At 45.1% G+C, this 22,798-nt stretch overlaps 1 protein-coding gene across 3 annotated transcripts in view; it reads right to left on the bottom strand.

Moving 5' to 3' along the window:
* The window catches only part of JAK1 (Janus kinase 1), a 64,580-nt gene that overhangs the window by 1,527 nt on the left and 40,255 nt on the right, over window positions 1–22,798 (bottom strand). For all 3 annotated transcript variants that reach the window (XM_066325349.1, XM_066325352.1, XM_066325350.1), the window contains 21 exons: window positions 22,140–22,263; window positions 17,991–18,141; window positions 16,181–16,344; window positions 15,764–16,097; window positions 14,156–14,329; window positions 11,943–12,100; window positions 11,175–11,298; window positions 9,806–9,992; window positions 8,159–8,265; window positions 6,734–6,880; window positions 6,452–6,539; window positions 5,370–5,497; window positions 4,831–4,966; window positions 4,337–4,488; window positions 3,454–3,604; window positions 2,893–2,987; window positions 2,062–2,254; window positions 1,718–1,842; window positions 1,138–1,310; window positions 573–690; window positions 233–343 (listed from right to left, as the gene is read on the bottom strand). In XM_066325349.1, coding sequence (XP_066181446.1) covers window positions 233–343; window positions 573–690; window positions 1,138–1,310; window positions 1,718–1,842; window positions 2,062–2,254; window positions 2,893–2,987; window positions 3,454–3,604; window positions 4,337–4,488; window positions 4,831–4,966; window positions 5,370–5,497; window positions 6,452–6,539; window positions 6,734–6,880; window positions 8,159–8,265; window positions 9,806–9,992; window positions 11,175–11,298; window positions 11,943–12,100; window positions 14,156–14,329; window positions 15,764–16,097; window positions 16,181–16,344; window positions 17,991–18,141; window positions 22,140–22,263 — 3,140 coding nt within the window. The remainder of the gene's footprint in view (window positions 1–232; window positions 344–572; window positions 691–1,137; window positions 1,311–1,717; window positions 1,843–2,061; window positions 2,255–2,892; window positions 2,988–3,453; window positions 3,605–4,336; window positions 4,489–4,830; window positions 4,967–5,369; window positions 5,498–6,451; window positions 6,540–6,733; window positions 6,881–8,158; window positions 8,266–9,805; window positions 9,993–11,174; window positions 11,299–11,942; window positions 12,101–14,155; window positions 14,330–15,763; window positions 16,098–16,180; window positions 16,345–17,990; window positions 18,142–22,139; window positions 22,264–22,798) is intronic.

Here is a 22,798-nt window from a genome sequence, read left to right as displayed (position 1 = left end):
ACAGTACTTGAAAACCTGGGAAATGCCTTTTCCCAGCACTGCTGGAGGTTTTCCTACCCGAGTGGTCAGGCGTGTGGAACCAGGGGAGTGTGACCCTTGTGGGGCTGGGCAGTGTCCAGACAGGGACAGAGGGATGGACTTTCCCTCCTTCTCTATCCATCATCCATCCATCCATCATCCATCATCCATTCCTCCCTTCATCCCTCCATCCCTCCATCCCTCCATCCATCACCTCCTCGGGGCACGTTGGTGGCCGTGGCAGCCGTTTGTCATCCTGCAGGACCCTGACGAGCCGTGCCACCGTCATCTGTCCCTGCGTGGGGCCGATCATCTTGAGGAACTCCTGTGGGGACAGCGGGCTCAGCTGGATCCCTCCCCACGCTGCAGGGACAGCCACGGGAGGTGCCCAGGGTGAGCCTGGAGGGAATGCTGCCTGTGGAAGGGCTGAGATGGGCACTGAGGTCCCTCCCACCCCACACGAGCCCAGGGTCCCCGAGTGCTCCTCTCGTTGCCCCACGCAGTAATAACTGTTAGAACTGGGGCTGCAGCAGCCGTGTGTCCCGGCCACTCACCGCCATGGGGCTGCACTCGGAGTCGCAGTAGGTGAGGAGCTCGTAGAGCGTCACCCCGAAGGACCAGACGTCGGACGCGATGTAGAACTTGCTCTGCAGCAAACACTCGGGGGCGTACCTGGGGACACGAGGGGACAGTGTCACAGTCACACCCGGGGACACGAGGGGACAGTGTCACACCTGGGGACATGAGGAGACAACATCACACCCGGGGACACAAGGGGACAGTGTCACACCTGGGGACACGAGGGGACAGTGTTACACCCGGGGACACAAGGGGACAGTGTCACACCCAGACATCCCAGCCCTGCTCACACACTGCCACAGCTGTGTTTGTGGAGCCCTTGCACATAAATTAAAAAGTCATGAGGTGTGTCCCACAGCAAGGCACAGTGAAACCGAGGAGGACAAACCCAAAAGGGTGGGGAAATGAAAGAAACAAACAGCACGAGGGGAGTACAGATCCCTTGTCCTGGCTCTCAGGGTGTGTCTGTGTTTAGGCCTCCTGTGAGAACAGGAGCAATCCTGTGGAGCACAGCACAGGTCCCTGTCCCCCAGGCCCTACCAGAAGACGGGGCTGTCGCGGTCGTCCTTGACTGTGTAATATTCCTTATCGGTCTCGATGGCCTTGGTGAGCCCAAAGTCCCCAATCTTCACCCTGTTCTCACTCTCCACCAGCACATTTCTGGCTGCCAGGTCACGGTGCACGTACTGACAGGAGCCCAGGTAGTCCATGCCCTAAGAGAGGAGAAAAAAACCCCTTTTATTTCCTTTTCCTTTATTCCTCCAATACTTTAATCCCTTTTTCTTCATGGCCTGACCACGCTCTGCACTCTGATCTCCATCCCTTTAGACTTCACCTTGCTCCTTTCCTCTTGCCAACACATTCCAAGTGCTGCCCTCCCTCCTGATCCTCCAAACCCTCGCCCAGGAACAACTTCTCACAACAAACTTTGGAACTTGGCACCTCTTCATTATTCCCCCGCTGATCTTTGTGCCAGCAGCACCCAAAGCGTGGGAGGGGTTGCTTTAAGTGAAGGTTGCTTTACTTGGGGATAAAGGAGGAGAATGAATTTGCTGCTGTTTTCCAACCCCCCTGACCCTGCTGATGGAGCAGAGAGCTGCAGGCTCAGGGCCCAGCTCACCTTGCAGATCTGAACTGCGTATCTCAGCAGCTGCTTGAGATTGATCTTGTTCTTGTTCCGTGGGAGATACTCCTTCAGGCTCCCAGAGGGAAGGAATTCCATGATGAGTTTAATCCCACTTCCTCCTAAAAAAACCAGAGTGTGTTCAGCTTGCAGACCCTTCTCACATGGTGAACACCAAGGGCTTTTGTGCAAACTCAGAGCACCAACGGGATTTTAAACATCCTGTGGCTCATTCCCATCACCCATCCCTGAGCCAATCCACAGCAAACCCTGCCCCAGGCAGGACATTTATAAATTCTAAAGGAAAACCCATGTTCTTGTTAATATTCTGCAAGATTTACCATCTTCTGTGCAAATCCCCTTGTATTTGACGATGTTGTCGTGGTAAAGATTCCTCAGGATTTCAATTTCCTTCTTGAGGTCAGCGATGTGATTCCCTCCACTCTCTGGCTTCAGGGACTTCACTGCCACCTGCTCCCCGGTGTTGTCACCTTCTGGGTCATACCTGCACAGCTCCACCTTGCCAAAGTGGCCCTGGGTGGGAGAGAAAGGAGCATCCTTGAGGACAGTGCTCAGTGACACCCAGGCACTGATCTGGGTGTGTGTGTGACACTGCACAGGCTGTGGGGACAGCCAGACACTGATTTGGGTGTTTGATTTATGTGACACTGCACAGGCTGTGGGGACAGCCAGGCACTCATTTATGTGACACTGCACAGGCTGTGGGGACAGCCAGGCACTGATTTGGGTGTTTATGGGACACTGCACAGGCTGTGGGGACAGCCAGGCACTGATTTATGTGACACTGCACAGGCTGTGGGGACAGCCAGACACTGATTTGGGTGTTTATGTGACACTGCACAGGCTGTGGGGACAGCCAGACACTCATTTATGTGACACTGCACAGGCTGTGGGGACAGCCAGGCACTGATTTGGGTGTTTATGGGACACTGCACAGGCTGTGGGGACAGCCAGGCACTGATTTATGTGACACTGCACAGGCTGTGGGGACAGCCAGACACTGATTTGGGTGTTTATGTGACACTGCACAGGCTGTGGGGACAGCCAGACACTCATTTATGTGACACTGCACAGGCTGTGGGGACAGCCAGGCACTGATTTGGGTGTTCCTGTGACACTGGCTGTGCTCTGGAGGTGACATTCCCTCTTACCTCACCCAAGTCCCGGATTCTTTTCAAGAACCTCTTCTCAAAGAGGGTGGGATCCACCTCGGTGACGGGTTTCTTCTCTGAGACAATATCAGGATCTAGGAGGGGAAAACATCCCAGGTCAGATTTCTTCAGGGACATTCCCAAAGAGGGGAAAACATCCCAGGTCAGATTCCTGCAGGGACATTCCCAACGAGGGGAAAACATCCCAGGGCAGATTCCTGCAGGGACATTCCCAAAGGGGAAAACATCCCAGGGCAGATTCCTGCAGGGACATTCCCAAAGAGGGGAAAACATCCCAGGGCAGATTCCTGAGCAAGGACATTCCCTTGCTCCATTCCCACTGTCACATCTTTCCCTCCTTACAATCCCCTGTTTTCTGACAGGGAATTCTCCATCCACTGGTGCCACTGTGGATCTCCTTCCACACCCAGATTTCTCCTGGTGACCTCCCCACCCTGGAGCAGCTCCTCAGCTTCCACGAGGTTGGCAGGAGCTGCTCTCCCAAGCCATCCCACCCCAGGATTCCAGGATCCCTCCCTGCAGGTGCCCCCGGGGCCTCACTCTGCTCCTCCAGCTTGTTGATGTCCCTCATGATGGCCCTGAAGAAGGGCCTCTGGTGGGGGTCGTAGTTCATGCACTGCCTCATCAGGTCTGCCAGCTCCTTGCAGGACGGAGTGGCCAGCACAAAGTGTCCCTCGTAGAACCTCTCCTTCTGTGGGGACAAATTCCAGCAATTTGAACTTCCATGGCTCCCAGTTCTGAGCTGGGGCAGTGGCTGGACTCGAGGATCTCTGAGGTCTTTTCTAACCTGAGCAATTCTGTGATTCCGCCTCAGAGGATGTGACCCTTAAATCCTTAATTCAGTGGGAGCTTTGCCAAGGAAATCTCCCTTTTCAGCTGGAACTTGGATCTTTCCAGCAGAGAATTCCAATGAACTGGATCTGGAGCAACTACTTAACACCCATCAAGGGTTTAAATATATTTCCACTTGCGGGAATCATTTCCTGCCAGGTTTTCCCAGTTATTTAAGCACCAGGAAATGTTTACCAAGGACACCCTTGGGTGCCAGGCCAAGGCTGGGATGGGCATTCCCAACCCTGCAGGGCTGTGGCAGGAAGGGCACAACAAAAGTGACCCCAATTCCTGAACCTGCAGTGAACAGCAGCAGTGTCCCCTGGGAGACCCTTTGGAATCCATCCAAAAGAAACAAGAGATGTTTGGGAGAATCTCACTCAGCTTTTAACTGGACACAGGGGTTAGAAACGGCTGGGAGGGCTGGGATTGTCCAGTCTGGAAAGGAAAAGCTCCAGGGAGAGTTCAGAGGGCCTGAAGGGACTCCAGGAGAGCTGGAGAGGGACTGGGGACAAGGGATGGAGGGACAGGACAAAAGAGAAAACTGAAGGGCCCAAGAGGATGGATCCAGATTTGGGTAACACAGTTTTACCTCTGCCAAGGTCTTGTCTTTCAGCGGAGTTTCTCCATTATAGCAGATTTCCCACAGGGTTGTACCAAAACTCCATTTATCTGCAGCAATGCTGAGGTTTTTGGAATCTTCCACACACTCGGGAGCAATCCAGGGGATCCGCTCAACGCGCTCTGGGGTCAAACACACGGGGAGTGAATGTCACAGGAGGGACAAACCAGCCTTAAACTGAATTATTCTTGTCTGAAATGAACTGGAGCTGCAGGATTTGCCCAGTTTCTTGGTTCTCAAATTCCTGTTTTCACAAAGATGATCCTGTGGCTTTTACAGGCTTGTGCCTGGAGCCATCCACAAACTGAGATCCTTTCTGTCTCATCCCACTGGACGCATTTTGTGAGACAAAGGAATGCTCTGAACACCCACTGTGTATCTGCACATCCATGAAAACTGATTGTTCTATTGCAGAGGCAGCTCTGGCTGCCCTAAATGCCATTTCTCCCTTTCCCTGCACACACCTTGCCTGGAGAGCACCGTGATGGGGATCCCTGGGTCACTGAGCTTGATGAACGGCCCATACTCAGAGTCAATGCCCTCTCTGGCCAGCAGGATGTTCTTGGTGCACACATTGCCATGCACCAAATCCTTGTCCTCCTACAGAAAAACGGGAAAAAACAGTCAGGGGTGCTCCAGGTATCCACAGCATAGGGGAGCTCTAAAATGTTCCCAGCTGGAATCCCAAATTACACCTGAAGAAACTGAGAAAGAAACTGGAGCTCTGCAAGTGCTCCAAGATATTTACACCACAGGGGATCCCTAAAATATCCCAAGCTGAACCCCCAAATTACACCTGGGAAGAAATTGGAGCTCTGCCAGTGCTCCAGGTATCCACACTAGAGGAGATCTCTAAAATGTTCCCAGCTGAAACCCCAAATTACACCTGGGAAGAAACTGGAGGAAAAGGAGGAAAGGAGGAGTAAGGAAATAGTGTTCCCACTTCAGCACTTTTCCTGTGCTCCCAACCAAGCCCCAGTGCCTCTGCCAAGGTGTCTCTTACCAGGTAGCTCAGGGCACTGGCAAGTTGTTTGGCCACTTTGAATTTCCATGGTGTTGTGAGAACTTCACTTTTCTTGTGCATGAAGAGGTCCAGAGGCCCACACTCAACAAACTCCTCCACCATGATATCTACAAAGGCAGGTGCAGAAAGTCAGTGCTGCAAGGAATGGTTTGGGGGCGTCTCATTTGTGTCCCCACACGGCTGGGAAATGGTTTTATTTATTTCACCTTGCCCGTGGTTTGTTTCAGTGCTCAGAGTCCAGTTGAACAGGCTGAGGGGCTTCATGTGGCAGCGCCAGCCCCTGTCCCTGTGTCCCTGTCCCCATCCCTGTCCCTGTGTCCCCATCCCCGTGTCTCTGTCCCCCTGTCCCTATCCCCATGTCCCATTCCCCATGTCCCTGTCCCTCTGTCTCCATGTTCCTGTCCCCATGTCTCTGTCCCGTCCCAGTCCCCATCCCTGTCCCCATGTCCCTGTCCCTGACCCCATCCTCATGTCCCTGTCCCCATCCCTGTCTCCATGTCCTTGTCACCCTGTCCCTGTCCTCATGTCCCTGTCCCCCTGTCCCTTTCCCAGTCCCCACCCCCGTGTCCCAGTCCCCATCTCCATCCCCGTGTCCCCATCCCCATGTCCCCATCCCTGTCCCCCTGTCCCCATCCCCATGTCCCAGTCCCCATCCCCATGTCCCTGTCCCTGTGTCCCCACGCCCGTGTCCCAGTCCCCATGTCCCAGTCCCTGTCCCCATGTCCCTGTCCCTGTGTCCCCATCCCTGTCCCCATCCCTGTCCCCTCCGTGTCCCTGTCCCAGTCCCCCTGTCCCAGTCCCCATCCCTGTACCCCAGTCCCCATCTCCCTGTCCCCTGTCCCCCTGTCCCCATGTCCCCATCCCCATGTCCCCATCCCTATCCCTGTCCCCATCCCTGCCCCCCCCATGTCCCTGTCCCAGTCCCCCTGTCCCAGTCCCCATCCCCATGTCCCCATCCCCATGTCCCCCTGTCCCTGTGTCCCAGTCCCCATCCCAGTCCCCATCCCCCTGTCCCCTGTCCCTGTCCCCGTGTCCCCACCCGTGTCCCTGCCCGGACTCACTCTCCAGGTCGCGGACGCAGACGCCGTGCAGGAGCACGATGTGTTTGTGGGACACCTGTCTCATCATGCTGGCTGTCTCAAAGAATGCCTGGGGGAAGGGGACAGAAATCACATCCAGCTGCTGCTCCACCGGTCCAGCACAGCCCCAGCAGCACCACAAACAAAACAACCCCTGGTTTGGCCACAGATGGCTCAGGGATGTCCCCACGGCGCAGCATTTCCCCATTCCCAGCCCTCTTTGGAAAGCCCCCCATGAGCAGCACACAAAAGGATAAAACTTGCCAAGGAAATGTCTCTGTGGCTGGGGTCCAGCACTTTGAGCAGGACTCGGATCTCCTTCTCGTTCTGATATCCTTCGTTCTCGTCGTCCTTGAGGCTGAGCATCCCCGAGTAAATCTGGGTTCTGGTCCCTCTCCCCAGGTGTTCTCCCTGAGACACAGCAGGGATTAGTCACACAGGAAGCAAACAAACATTTACACAAATATTTATTGCAATCTGCTTTTTTTTTTTTTTCCTGTCTCTGGCTGCTCTGGTTACAGATTAAAATTATTCCAGTGAGAACCCAATGACAGAGAGCTGCTTTTGCTTCAGTGCTTCACCTTCCCCACGTGAATTCCTTGGATATGACACCTCCACATCCTCCAACAGCTTCCCTGGGACTGAACATTCCCAGACTAAACAAATGAATAAACAGCAGCTGGGGCTCCTATTCACCAACTGCTGCTGAGGTGATCTTTAATGTGCTTCCAAAAGTGAGAGGAAGTAATATTTCACTGGCAGGGCTTTGTTTGGGGAAGCAATTTCCTCCAGTCTCACAGAGGATTCTGCCTTGGGATGTTTTTGCAGGATGCTGACTGTAAACACACCAACCCAAACCCAATCTCTGTCTGCAGTGATGTAACTAAAAAAAAAAACCCAATACCTTTTGATTTCACAGAAGAAGCCAAGTGCACCATTGAAGAGCAATTTTAGCAACATTAAATCTGATTTAAAGTGTATTCAGGTGTTGAGGTTTATTCAGGTGACCTGAGTAAGTAACTACAAACACGGGGAAATTTGAAAATTTGGGGAGGTTTCAACACAGGATTCTGATTGCTCAGAGCTTTTGAAGACTTCACCTTTTTTTACTGTAGAATATTGCCTTAAACCTCTATTTCTCTGATAAGTCAAGCATTAAAAAATACACCCACAACCAGCAGAGCTGTTAAGGCTCCCCAAAAAATGACCTTAAAACCTCTTTTTTTCCATTAGAAGAAATAAAAATCCATTTCATTTCCATGAAATGAAGGAAATGAAGGAAAAGAAAAGACTCCTAAGCTCCTCTGTGTCCACACAAGGCCACACAAACACCGGGAGTCATGTTACTGGACAAAGTAATTCTTGGGTTTTTTTAACAAAATAAAAAGAGTTAAGATTCATGTTACTGGACAAAGTGGAGCCACCCACAAATAAATCTATCAAAAAAATGATTGGGGAAACTTGAAACAAAAAAAAACCCCAAGTTTTAATACCTACTGAATATGTAAACCAGCAAATCCTTAAACCAGAGCAACTGAAAGAGAAGGGTGTGCTTTTTGGTGAAGGTTTGCTCTTACATCTCTTAATTGCCTATTTCATTTTTTTTTTAATTAAACTTATAAATGTTTAAAAGGGAGTGTGATTCTCTCTTTTTTCCCCCTGGGTGGCCGAGGGGGGCTCAGCACCCACCTGCACAATCTCCTCCTTGCGGATGCGGTGGAAGCTCAGCTGCCCCAGGGGGTACACTGGCTGCCACTCCTGGGCCTTCTTGGTTGCCACCAGCAGGTTGGAGATTTCTGCAAGGAAACCAGAGGAAATAGCCTTAAATTTTGTCAAAGGGATTGCTCTTCCCCCGTTTATGATGACTACGTGGATGGAAATGCATTAAAATCCCCCCCAAAAAAGGAGGAGAAAAGAAAATTGGACTTGAATTCTGCTCCTTATTCAACAGAGAAATTACTAAAGCATGGTTTCACGTTTATATCCTAAATAAAGAGTTATTATCAGCCAGATTAGGGTGGTGTTGAGCAACTGAAGCGAATTTTCTGCACTAAGGTGAAAAGAGAGAATGCCTGTGCTGTACATGGAATAACCGGAATAAAATATCCCCCACCCCGTTCTGCCAGCAGGGCCATCTCCTTTCCAGTGTGCAAGAGGGAATCTCATTCCCTTCTCAACTCCTTCCAAATTCCCTCGACTCTGGGGAACAGCAGCAGGGCTCCCAGGGCACTGGGATTCAGCTGGGGAATGGGCAATGAGCAGAAGGAACAGACTGAAAAATCCAGTGCTCCCCACTGCTGCAGGACAGATCCAGAGGTTTTGCAGATGAATTCTGCCTCCCAGGCATTATTTATCAGGAGATTAATAATTGGGATTGGGATGCGTGTGGTCATCTGGGATTCCTCCTGCTGTGAGCAGAACCTGGGGCTAAATCATCATCCGGGATTCTGGAATTCACCAGGAACCATCAAACTGCTTTAGTCCCCTGAATTTCTTGGTGAATATTGGTGATTAAATACTCAAAAAGAAAGAAAAAACCCACCAGGGAACAGCCAGAAGAGGGAACATGGACTAAATCCTGCTGGAACTAAAGCCAGGGAGAAGCTGATCCAGGCAATCAACTCCCTGACCCTTTTTATTCTCTTTTATCTCAAATCCAACCATCCAAATGAAGCCAAAATGTCAAATGAGCATGAGCCCCGTTCTTTGTGCAGAGTGTGAGAAGCTCAGGGACTCTCCCAAAGCCTCAGAGCAGCAGGTGATTGATGTGGCTCAGTTATTCCCCTGCCTCTGACAGGAAACCATTATCAGCTCAGCACAATCACCCCACTGTGTTTCCTCTCTCACACACCAAATTCAGCTGCAAAAGACTCTCCGAGTTCATCACGGCTCCACAGAGTGCTGCCACCACCCAACAACTGCCCCATTGTCCCTCCCAGATGATTTCCTGCCACCAGGCTCTTCAGGACAGCAGTTGGGACCCAAACCCTTCCCTGCTGCCTGCTGAGGATGAGTTATTAAGCACCAGCTCACAAGGAGAGCACACAGAGCAGGTTCCAACCCTCTTTTCCCCTCTTCAAACCTGCCCACAGCACCTGTTTTGCTTCCGAAAAACCCCTTGAAAAAAGAGGGGGTTTCTCTTTTTTTTTTTTTCTGAAAAAAGAGAATAAAGAGAATAAAACCTCTTTTTAAAAAAAGAAAACAAACTTTTTTTTTTTTTTTTTTTTTTTTTTTAATCCTTCACAGCAGGATACAGCACTAAAATCACACTAAAAAAAACCCCTCCTCCACCTGGAGTTTGTTCTTTTGCAACAATAAAACCCTGCAAGTTTTTACCTCTAGGTCTGGGCTGGCAGCACCTCTTGAGGGTGAAGCTGATGTTGTCTGTCCTGAGGATTTGTCCCTTCAGGTGATCCATAAGGTCTTTCAGGGATTCAAAGGATTTGTTGGAGCCATGGAGGAAGTACCCTCCTTTCTTCACCTCGATCTGGAAGTTCTTGTAGGGGCCTGAGTTATTCATCACCTGGGGTTGGAAGGGAAAAGAAAGCAAAGGGAATCATTGGAGGGAAAGGATTGTGTGTAAAGCCATCAAAGCTTCCCAAAACCCTGGCAGCACACACGTAGGAACAGCCCACTCTCTGCTCCTAAGTCCAGGTCCTCTAATCAAACTGCAACAAAGCAGAAAAAAACCCCCTCAAATTCCTGGAATTTTCACTCCCAGGAAGGTTCAAAGGGAAGAGCAGCAACAGAAAGATGCAATCCCAAATTATGGCTCTTTTTTTCTTTTTTTTTTTTACAGAGCCTGAGAAAAATGCAGTTCTGCCTCTTTGGAGGAATTTTCTCCTCCTTTGGTCAAGAATTGCAGAATCTGGAGCAGGGTTTCAAAATCTCAACTTCAAAACAGCAAAACTCCCTTTCCCAGCCCAGACTGTTCCGTGAGATTTCAGGCTGGTGTTGGGATCTCTCAGTCTCACTCAGAGGTGCTGGGGAAGGGCTGAACTTCTGAACTTCCCCATCTCAGGAGCTCTCAGGGTGTCCCCTCTGCAGCTCTGGGTCACCTCTCCCTTCCCTCTTTTCCAAGACAAAAATTCCTTTATTTTTTCACTGTTCAAAGAGAGAGGTGAGCATCTTTTTTTTTTTTTTTATTATTTTGGAAATATCTGCAGGAGATAAACCCAGTATCAAATATCCCTCCCTGACTCACCACTGATTCCATGACCATTTTTTTCCTCAGAGAAGGATTTATGTTATTATTATTAATCATTAGTTATTTTATGATTTGTTATCTATTATTATCATTCTTGTGTGAACACTTTAAATATTCTCCCAAACCACCAAGTCAGCTGGAGGCTTCCAGCTGAGGCTGGTGTGGGAATAAAATCCATCAAGGGAATTCAATCCATGGCCAAAAAAGACTCCAGGGAAGCTGAACCATGCTCAAGGCAAGGTGAAGTGACACATCCTCTGTGTCACGAGTTTCAAATGCTTCATTTTTATCCTGTTCCTGCACAGTTTGGGAGCAATGGAGGTGTTCTGGATCTAATTAATCCCATTTGGAAAGGGATTAATTTAGAAACGACTAGGAAAAAAACAAAAAAAAGCCAATTCCCTCCTCAGAGATGAGGGTGAGTGCCCTAAGGACAAAACCATGTCCCCAGGGATTCCAGGGAGCAGATTCCTGCTGGGAATGCCCAGCTGATGGTACCTCTGAGCCTTCCAAACACGTCACAGTCATCAGGATGTGGTTGAAGTTGGTGCAGCTCCACCTCAGCACGTACATCCCCACCTCGTTCCCCTCCTGCCTCAGCTTGTTGATGGCATATTCCGTGCTGGAAGGGAAAGGACACTGAGCAAAACCAACAAGGGAGCAGCCAAAAATCAGTTTTTGGGATGGAACACGAGAGCAAACCTCTATTTGGGGTGTAGCAGCAACTTAGAAATATTTCTGTTGTTACTGAAATAGGATTTAAGGGTGCATTGCTCATGTTGGGCTGCACAGAGCAAGGGAGGGAGGATTTATTAAAGGGAATTCTGCATCCAGCACTGTGCAGGTGAACTCCTGGATTCCTACAGTTTGCAGGTTAAACATCTAGAGAGAAGCCACAAAGGTGGGTGGAGGGGAGAGAATTCTTTCAGATGTTTAAAAACCCAAGGCTTTGTTCATCCACCCAAGGAGCCATGCGTGTAAACACACTTCAATTCTCTACCTAAAATATTCCCTTGTGTCCATGGAGAAAACTCTGGGAACACTCCTTTAGTGAAGAAACACTGAGTTTATACACGAGTAAGGAAAGAAACACTGATTTTTAAAAATTTTTTTTCCCCTCTAACAAATTTTTTTTCCAACCTTTTTGGTAACCCACCACCCATCCAAACCCCGCATTCCCTCAGTGGGGAATTACCAAAACGAGAGGAATTCTCAGGAAAAAAAAAAAAAACACCAAAAAACCCTGAAAAAGCAGAATTGACTGACCAGATGGGCCCGTGGCAGCCGTTTTTGATGTTGTGCTGGATGAGGGGAGGAGCCACATCTGTGCACAGGTAGTGGTGAGCATCTGCTGTGAGCCTGAAGTAACCATCAACCAGAGAGGTGAAGGACAGAGCTTCAGCGTGAGAGCTCAGCTTCAGTTCCTGCCACAAAACACAGGGAAGGGTCAGTCAGCTGGGCCAGGACACCAGGAATGCCTTCAGTTTTCTCTGTGCTGTGTCTCAGGTTCTGTGGTGCCCAGGGGTGAGCTCTGAGCTCACAGTCAGTGTCACTCAGCTCTGCACACAGCAGGGACACAAAACAAATCCTTCTCCTGCTGCACACCAAGGACAACTTTCAGCCCCAAAGCACAAACAAGGGTGGGCTGGAGGGAGGGACAAGGATGGGACCTCACAGCCTGGGGCTGGAATGGGACAATTCAACCCCAAGGTGCAAATGGATCAAAACTTAGAAAAATGTGAGACCTCATGACTGGCCCTCCATTTTGAGTTCATTTTGTGCCCATTTTGAGCCCATTCTGTGCCCATTTTGAGACCATTTTGGGTCCATTTTGTGCCCATTTTGTATCCATTTTGTGTCCATTTTGGGTGTAACCCTGGCCAGGCTCTTGTCCTGCCCAAGGTGAACCCTAAAGGCCTGTTAATAAAAATCTATTTTATTCTCTAGCTCTGTTCCATCTCTGTTCCAGCTCAGCCTTCCCAAGGCATCAGACCATCCCTGCAATGTTGGTATTAATGAGCCAGGAATTTCCAGCCATTTTTGGCTACAAGATGTTGGGATTTAGTGGCCATTCCCTGGCAGGACACTCAGCTCTCCACTGTCACAAATTCTGTAATTCCTCGTGAGATTTGTGATGGAAAACTTGGTGCCAGCGTGGACACAACTGCCCTCACCCACTGTTAACACCACTTTTGCTCTGCCCAGTGTCAAGTTTTGTGTTATTTACATTCAAAAAGCCCCTCAAGGACTATTGCAGTGCACCCCAGCAGGTGCTTCCATATTAGGAAAGAATTTAAGGTTTTATCCCTGAATTTTAAGGAAGAAGAACCAGAAATTTCCATGCTCTGCTCACCATAATTGCCCCAGTGCCAGGACAAAGGCAGCTGTTGGATCCTTGAGCTGCTCCTCAAGAAATTGAGCTGGTTTTTATTAGGGAAAAGCCAAAAATTCCTCCTGGATCATTGAATACTTGAGAAAGAGCTCAGAGATTCTCTATTTTTGGGGTGTCTTAGCAAGGGACCTCCCTGCACAGTGCACAGCTTTTATTCTTTGGTTCTGTATAGTTTGTTTCTTCTTTAATTAAAACCTTTTTGCTGTTTCAAAACACCTCCAATCATGGCATGTCACTAATTTTTCTTAAGCCATTTCTGGGAGGCTGCTGGCAACCCTCAGAGTGTGAGGAACTCCTGTGGGACTAAAAAACACTCTGAAACTCCACCAGAAACTCATAAAGGACTTTGTGAAACGTGGTGGAACCCTGGATATTGAGAATTTCAGGCTTTCTGTGCTCACAGGCACTGACCCCCAGCAAACACTGCACTGACCTGAGCCCGTAGAAAAGGCTCCAAAATTGAGATTTTTATATATATATATATATATATATATACATATATATCTCAAAAGCAAGGTGGAGGTTTTAGGGAGAGGCCGAGTCCTTCTTTTTCACCTTCTTCTTCATGGGTCTGGGTGGGGTTTTGTAATTAGATAGAAAAAATCCACATTGTGGCCCAGAGGTAGCTGGTTATTGGGTTAAAAACAAAACTAATTTAGGTATTCAGGTAAAAATAATTTAGGGAATTTAGTCATCTCACAATTGGACAATTTGTGCTTAAAAGACCTTGTAAAGACATAAAAACAGAGCCATTTTTCACTTTGTTAGCCAGAACTCACAGCATGTGAGTAACATAGATAAGAAACAATAAACACCCGAGTCCAAACATGAAAACTGCACCTCCTGAGCGTTAATCCTAATTATTGACAATGACAATATTAACAATTATTAACAACGATATTGTTTATAATTATTGATAACTGTTAATAATTTCATCTACCAGAAGAAAAGAAGATTAAAGAACCCACAGAAATGATCCACCCAGAGAATTAGACCCATGCTCGAGGCAAGGTAAATGATAAAATCCTCTGTGCCATGAGTTCACAACACTTGGTTTTCAGCACGTTCCTGCAGGGTTCTTTCTCACCATCCTTTTGTTGTCCTGCTTGTTGATGCTGACTGTGGACTCCTTGATGACAACGTGGGTGATTTCAGGGAAATAGGAGAAATTGTTCCACATCTCCCGAAGTTTGTGTTTCTCCTCCTCCTTTTTGGTTTTGCCGTCGGATTTTTTCTTCTTCTCTTTCTCTGTCTGCACAGGCTGCAAACGTGGTTGGGAGAAAAGCTTGGGTGAAAAGGTGTTTAAGGGCAGTGGTTTTACTCTACAGCAAAAATTCCTTCTAGAACGGTAATAGAAATGAATTATTTATTTATTAGAATGCTCTAATAGAGGTATTAGAGAAATTAGAACATTAATATAAATTATAGAAGAATATAAAATATAGAATATAAGGTATTGTAATAAATTAACTCTGTACCTAGAGTTATTATATAAATTATAACATTAATATAAATTATAGAAGAATATAAAATATAGACTATAATGTATTGTAATACATTTACTCTATACCAAAATTTCATCCTAAAATTGTAATATATTTACTCTATACCAAAATTTCATTTTAGAACAGTAATATAAATTATTTATTAATTAGAAGGATCTAATAGAGCTATTATATAAATTAGAACACAAATATAAATGATAGAAAAATAATAAAAAATATAGAATATAATGTATTGTAATATATATACTCTATACCAAAACTCCATTCTAGAACAGTAATATAAATTAATTATTTAATAGTTAGAATTATAGAACAGAATTATAATATAAATTATAAAATTTATATAAATTACAGAATAATAATATAAAATATAGACTATAATGTATCATAACACATATAGTCTATATAAAAATTTAATTCTAGAACAGTAATATAAATTATTTATTAGTTAGAATTATAATATTAATTAAAACATTAATATAAATTATGGAATAACATAAAATACAGAATATAATGTATTGCAATATATACTCTATACCAAAAATTCATTCTAGAACAGTATTATAAATTAATTCTTTATTAGTTAGAATTATAGAATAGAATTACAGTACAAATTATGAAATTAATATAAATTATAGGATAATAACATAAAATATAATACATTGTAATACAGTTACTCTACACCAAAATGTCATTCTAGAATGGTAATGTAAAGTAATTATTTAATGGTTAGAATTATAGAGCAGAATTATAATACAAATTACAAAGCTAATATAAATTATAGAATAATACAAAATATAGCAAATAATGTATTCTAATATATGGAATAAATCTATTTAATTCTGGAATATTTTTCACAGAGTCTTTCATTATCCTGGTAAAAGAGCTGCCCACAGAGGTTGTCTGGTGTCCATTCCTGAAATGTTTCATGGTAAAATTCCTGAGCCTGGTCTGGTCTCACAATTAACCTAAAAAAGGTTAATTTTTGGGCTGAACTCCCTGAGCTCCCTCCAACCCTATAATCCTACAAAAAACCCCTGTGGTAAAAAGCTGCTCTGCAGCGTCTGAAAACCACAACCATCTTTTACCAGCTGTTACATCCCCCTCCAAAACAAATGCAAGAAATTTAATTGATCAATTTAATTAATCAATTGAATTGATCAATTTACCAGCTCTCAAGGGCTACTCACAGTTGGCTTGAGCCTCCACTGGATGCCGTTGTTCCCTGTCACCATCACTTCATACTTCTCGTTGTCTCCGCAGTTAAATTTGCCCATCTCGTTCTCGGCAGAGATCAGCAAAAAGGAGGTCTCAAAAATCTCAGCGCCGTAATATTTGGTCAGGACCTCCATGGTGGATAAATATTTCACCTTCAGGTCCCGTGGGGAGACGCTGTTGTTGCAGATGGTTTTGTTGTTGAACTCCTTCAGGAAGTGCTTGAAGACGTTGTTGATGCGGATCCTGGTCAAGAAGTTCCTCTGCCTGATGGTTTTGTTGAGAGTCTCAGGGATGTAATGCTTGTAACTGGAAAGGAAAAAAAAAATAAAAAAACAGGATTCAGTTTGTCCTGGGAGAGCAGCAGGGACAGAGGATGGATCCCAGCTCACCTGATGTCCTTGGGAAGCTCGGGCAGCTTCACGTTTTTCTTGATGGCGTCGTGGGAGATGGCCAGCACCGCCATGCCCAGACACTCGTTCTCAATCTCATGGACCTCCTGGTCGTTTTTGGGGTCACGGATGGGAGCCAGGCCCTTCACCAGGTCATACTGGCCCTTAACAGGACAAAAAAAATCCCAAATTACCCATCTGGTCTCCCCTGAGCCAGGAATTCATCCCAGGACACTGGGGCAAGGAGAAGCTGGAACCTCCTCCTCTTCTTTTATACATCAGCCCACCAAAAATTTGCTTTTTTAAAAAAATTAACTACAGAAATCAGCACCCCTAACCCATTTTAGTACCTTCAGTATTTATTATCTAGTCCACAAAACCAACTTGTGTCTGTTTTATCTCTGCCCTTCCCATCCAAAAGCTCCATGAATCTCATGGATTCATCTCTAATCCATGGTTATCAAAGAGCAAAGACATTTCTGTGTCTTGCTGATTTAATGTTTCCCTGGAATTCTCTTTCCTTGTGGTTTCCCAACTAAACCAGGATTTGCTGGAGCAGCTCCAAGTTGTTTCTTTTTCTGAAAGGCAAACTCCCGTTTCCAAATGTGAAAATCCTGCAGGAATTCTTCTCAGAAGCAACAGTAAATGAGATTTCCTCAGTACATTCAATTTGTTCTTTCATCAACCCCAATTTTCCCCTTTTTTTTTCTGTGAAACCTGACAGCTTCTGGTTTGAAAAATGCTTTTGAAGGCACAAGAGGAGAGCAGAACAGCAGCGAGGTTATCAATCCTTATCACCACGGGGTTATCAGTAAATGTTTATCACTCTTTTAGCACCACCCAGTAAAAAAAAAAACCTCATTAAAAGGACCCAGCCCTGTCAGATTTCCCTCTGCTGCTGCTCCTCTCCAGCCCCAGAATGTCCCAGCTCTGTGGAAATGTCCCCCACAAGGCGACTGACAGCTTTTATAAACACAAATCATTCACTTTAGAATAAAATGTCTCTAAAAATAAAATATCTAAAATATCTGTATCTATCCATATAGTCCTTTTTGGATTGGAAGAGTTTCTTTACACCTCCTTCATGTAGCAAATCCTCTCCTCTCCACCAGGCAGCAGCACCAAGAAAACCCTCTCAAGTAATAACAGGATAAATATTGTGTATTTTAGGAGCTTAAAAAGAGGAAAAAAAGAATCCTGCTGGAGCCCTGGGCACTGGGAATTCCATCCTTTCTGTGCTCACAGGCACTGACCCCCAGCAAACACTGCACTGACCTGAGCCCGTGGAAAAGGCTCCAAAATTGAGTGACAGCCCTGGGACTGTGGGTGTGGGGTTAAATAGAAGTGTGTGACAGCACAGGGTGGGAAACTCAGAGTTTAAGGGTTTGGAATATAGTAATATAGATACAAAGCAAATTGGAGGACTTAGGGCAGAGGTTAAGTCCTTTTTCATCTTCCTTTTCATGGCTTGGGTGGTGTTTTGTAATTGGGTAGAAAAATCTGCATTGTGGGCCAGGGGTGGTTGGTTATTGGGTTAAAAGTCAAAATAATTGAGGTGTCATTTCATAATTGGACAGTTCAGCCTTAAAAGACCTTGTAAAGAGATGGAGAGGGCTCCATTTTCACTTTGTTAGCCAGAACTCACAACTTGTGAGACTAATACAGATCAGAATTAATAAACATCTGAGCCTGAACAGAAACTCCGGCTCTTGAACGTTTCATCCCGGTTCTAACAGAAGAAAAGAAGATAAGAAAACCCCACAGAATCCCCCGGTTTTGATGGGAATTCAGCATCAGAGACAATTCCAACCTGGGCAAAGATGTATTCCAGGGAATTGGCATCGAGGATGGGGGTTCCCTCTGGGGCCAGCTTCTTGTCATAGGCCTTGGCTTTCCTCGGGGAGTGTCTCCACACCGAGGGCTCGCTCTCGCTGGTCCCGTGCCAGTTGGTGAAATAGTACCTGGGGGGGGGGGAAAAAAGAGTCAAGAAACTTTAAAAACTTTTTGGGAAAAGCCTCTGTGTCCACAAGATAATCTGGGCTCTGAAAAGCAAAGCAGTTCAAAGTGAAAATCGGTCAAATTTCTGCCTTAAATTGAAGTGGTCCAAGCACATTCCTGGCCTGAGGAACTGGGGGGAAATGATAAAATTGTTATGTTTAAATTTTTTTTGCCTTTTTTTTTTTGTTAGAGAGATGGAGCACCTCTCCTGTGAGGAAAGACTGAGAGAATTGGGATTGTTCACCTGGAGAAGAGAAAGCTCCAGGGAGAGCTGAGGGTACCTAAAGGGGCTCCAGGAGAGCTGGAAAGGGACTGGGGACAAGGGCTGGAGGGACAGGACACAGGGAATGGCTTCAAACTGAGAAACTGGAGATTTGGGTGGGAATTTGGGAAGGAATTCCTGCCTGTGGCTGTTCCTGGATCCCTGGAAGCGTCCAAGGCCAGGCTAGACAGGGTTTGGAGCATCCTGGGATGGCAGAAATGTCCCTGGGATGGGATTTAAGGTTCCTCCCAGTCCAAGCCAGTCTGGGACTGACATTTCTAAAGCCCCAAATGTGCAGTGTCTCAGCCTCACTGCAGAGTCAGGATCTTCAGCAAAATAAAATAAATATTTCAGTTCAGCTCTCCTTAGGCAGGAACTCCAACTCAAAACTGTGCCAAAACCTCCTGACAAGAACCAGAAGATCCTCAAGAACCTCTTGGGCTGAAGCCTTAAAAGCAGAGCAAAGCAAACCCTTCTGAAATCCAAAGGAAATGACTTTGCTTCCCTCTTCTCCTGCAGAAGAGGCGTCAGAATTAAATTACTCCAAATCTTTTGTTATTTCCTGAAAATAATTATGGGCAAGGTATTGTGCATTGTTTGTGATGGGAGAGGAGAATTTGCTCCTTTTCCTAATTAACTGCTCTGATTAAGACAACACTGAGGAGTTGCAATAACACTTGGAGCCCCATTGTTTGAGGGAGGAGTAAATAAAGGAGAATCTTTTCCTCGGGAAACTCCGTGGATTTGTGAGAGGGATTTTTGGTGTTTCACTTCCAGGACAGGAACAGGTGCACAAATTTCCCCTGGGAAGGGAATTGTGTGTCCCTGAGCTCCAGGAGCAGGACCTAGCTCTCCCTCAGAGCATCTTCCAGAAGCTGGAAAAGGGAATTTAGTGGATTTAGATTTCAGCCTGGCCAGGGAGGGCTGGAAATGCTGTTCTCACTCAGCTCCTCCTTTCCAGATCTTCCAGGAAATTATCCCAGAATGGGCTGGAGGGAATCTGGAGGATCATCTACTTCCAAAATTCCTCCAGAAGTGAATTGGATCCTTTTTCCACACCAAAAAAAAAAACCAGCCCAGCTATGGAGGAGTTCAATTCTCCTCCTCTGGGAGCCAGTGACTCCAGGATATTACAAAATCCTGGGGTTTCTCATGATGGAGCCTATTTTTATTTATTTAGGAAAAAAAAAAAAAAAAAAAAAGAACTGGAGGCAAGTGTGAAAATCACAGGCTACTCCCAGATTTTCTGTGAAAAACCCTTTTAAAACAGCACCAAAAGTGCAGCAGCATCTGGCACTGATTTAGGGGAGAGGAGGAGAAGTTCACACAGAGAACAAAAAGCTTTCAGCAGTGGGAGAGAAATCAAAGCCCTCAAAACATCTCAACCCAGCCACATCATTCATTTTAGAGATGTAATTTAAAAGGACACGACCTAAAACCAATCAATGTAATCAAAAAATACAGATTATTTCATTTCTGAATGATGCTGTACAGGTAATCCACTGCTCTATTAAAAAAAAATAAAACAACCCAGACAGTTTTTCTTTCTCCAAGGGAATTCTGCCTCTGGCAGAGCCCAGAACAAACCAAATTCATTTAGGGATCAGCTTCATAACCCAAAACCCACAACAGAAATAAATGAAATAAACAAAACACCACCAGGACATATTCCTGGGAAAATGAGAACCTTTGGATTTTAGCACTTAACTCTTCCTGAAATGCATCTGAAATTACTTAAAATCCATATTTTTTGGCCCAAAGTTTGTCAGTTTTTTATTGCTGGAGCACAAGGGACAAAAGAGATTTCCCTGCCAAATTTCAAAGCTGAAGAAAATAACAAAATAATAAATAAACATTTAAAAAAAACACCAAAAAACCAGCAGAACTTTTATTTATGGAAAGCAGGGGCTTTTCCACAGCTTCATTCTATGACACAGTACAATGGAAAAAAACCACAGAAAATAAAGCTCAGTAGAAATTAATTTTGTTCCTAATTATTTTCAGGAAATAACAAAAGAATTGGAATCATTAATTACCTTAAATCACTTTTCTGGGTTATGAACAGCCAAAAATTATTTTTAAGAGGAGCTGTTTAGGCAATTTTAAGGAAGGTTCCTCCCATCATTCACCCAGAGCAGAAAAGCCAACACCAAACACAGCAAAAACTGGGTTTTGAGAATTAAAAGTTCTTAATTAATTACATTTAAAAGTGAATTATTTAAAAATTATTGAAATTTAAAAGTTTTTCATTAATTAGAAATTCTTAAGAATTAAAAGGATTCAATCCCCACTGCTAGACTTGAAATGTCACCTTCTTTTACTGAGAAAAACAGAGAATTTCAGGCTCAGGGGAAATTCCCCAGGTTCACATTACACCAGAAATTTTTTATTATTCAGGGTATTGTTCCCGTGGCTGATCTCAGAGCACCCAAAGCTCTGTAAAAACCTTTTAGAGTCCCTCAGTTCTGATATTTTTGGGGTGTTTTTCTGCCCAACCTCATCAAACTGGGTAAATCTGAGATCAGCCAGGGTTAAAGCATTAATAACACTAATTAAAGAAAAAAAGAAAATACTCCAGCTTCCTCTTCCTCCTCCAAAAATAGGAATTATCATCACTTGAATAGCAAAGCTCAGTCATGTTTCCTTGCAGCAGTTCACCCAACAATAACAATTCCAGTCTGGAATCCAAGTGGAAACACCTCCAGCTCAAAAATCACATTACAGAGCCTTCTCTTTGCACTCCCCTGCCCCTCAAACTGCCCCACACTGGGGGAATATTATTTACAAGGTTATTTTCTTACAGCTGTCCCTTGAAGAATCAAGAAATCTGTGGACTTCCTAAAGTTTCTGGATTAATTCTTCCTGTAAACCAAGTTTACTGCATATCTTTTTCTCCTCTGTGGAGCACTTAAAGCTCATATTGATAGAAGAAAAGTAATAATAATGTAATAATAATGATGATGGTTATTATTGTAACAATGATAATAAAGATGATGATAATAATAGTGATGATGATAATAATAGTGTTAATAATAACAATAATAATAATGATAATGATAATGATAATAATAATAATAATAATAATAATAATAATAATAATAATGTGCAGAATCAGATTTCTACCAAATCCTACAAGGATGAAAACTTTCCTTGCTCAGCAGCTGTCAGAATTCCTGCCCTTATTGCCACTGGATGAGGCTGGAGCTCCCCTCTCAGCCCCAAAATCCATGGGCTGGAATTCCCACCTGGAATTCCCCGAGCTAAAGATCTTGGGAATATCCTGGACATTGATTTTTTTTCATGTGTTCCCACAGATCCTTTGCAGTCCAGGAGAATTCCAAAAGCAAGAGCCTGCTCCCTTTCCCTTTCTAGACCAAAACTCCCACTGATGTCAGTGGGAACTGGAACACTTAAAATGGAAATTAACCCATTAAAAATTGGTTTGGAGGCAATTTTCCAATTAACTTTGAACTTGTTCACTCCCAGCTTCGTGAAAACAACTCCTTGTGGTTTTTCACCTTTGTTTTTTTTCAAGGCTAAATCCTAAAGATGCAAAGGACTCAGGAGATATTTGAAGCTCCTGTTGCTCATCTCTCCTCTAAGCTGTGCAAACAAAGCTGCTGCTTTTGGTTTTGTTTCCCTGCTTCTTCAGGGAGCTCAGGAACAAATAAATTTTTTTTTTTAGTTGTTTTCTCTTACCTCATGCGATAATGGAGCCTGAAGGATGATTTTTCCTCCACCTTGAAGACCTGGTTTGGTGCATACCAGAGCTTTTTGTTCTCATCATACAGAGCAAAGAGGTTGTGGCACAGAGGGGACACAGCTGGCACAAAAACACACAAATGGGTGAACCACGAGGCTCCAGGGCACACCCACACCCCAAAACACAAATGCACAAAGCAAATATTGGATCATGACAAGGAAACTGATACTGGGATTAGCTCGAGACAAGTATTAGGGAGGAAAGGTTTGAGGTGGTGCTGTCACCTCGATTCAACCCATGGAGTTTGGGAGTGGATTAAAGAGAGATTTCTGGTGTTAAAGTGATTCTCAAATCCTGCTTTTGCCCAAGGTCTGAGCTTCAAGGAAATTATTTAAAACCTTCATTTTGTCCAGGTCCCAGAAATGGGAGTTTTAACAAACCCCCAGCTTTGTTCTCAGCTTCATTTTATTAATAAATTCAACCCTCAGAGGTGAAATGGGGTTTTTTGCAAACAGCAGAAAGCTCTGGTCATTCCACAGAGAGGTTTCTAGCTAAGAACAGACTTTGATAACAACGGGCTGATCTGCTTTAACTTTGCATTTACTCCATCCCACATCTGTTTGAATCCCTTGCTCCAGTTCTGGGAGCAGCTGCA

The sequence above is a fragment of the Sylvia atricapilla genome, chromosome 9 (genome assembly GCF_009819655.1).
Source record: "Sylvia atricapilla isolate bSylAtr1 chromosome 9, bSylAtr1.pri, whole genome shotgun sequence".
NCBI classification, from domain to species: domain Eukaryota; kingdom Metazoa; phylum Chordata; class Aves; order Passeriformes; family Sylviidae; genus Sylvia; species Sylvia atricapilla.
Note: the sequence above shows the minus strand (reverse complement) of the source record. Positions and strands in the feature narration are given on the sequence as shown.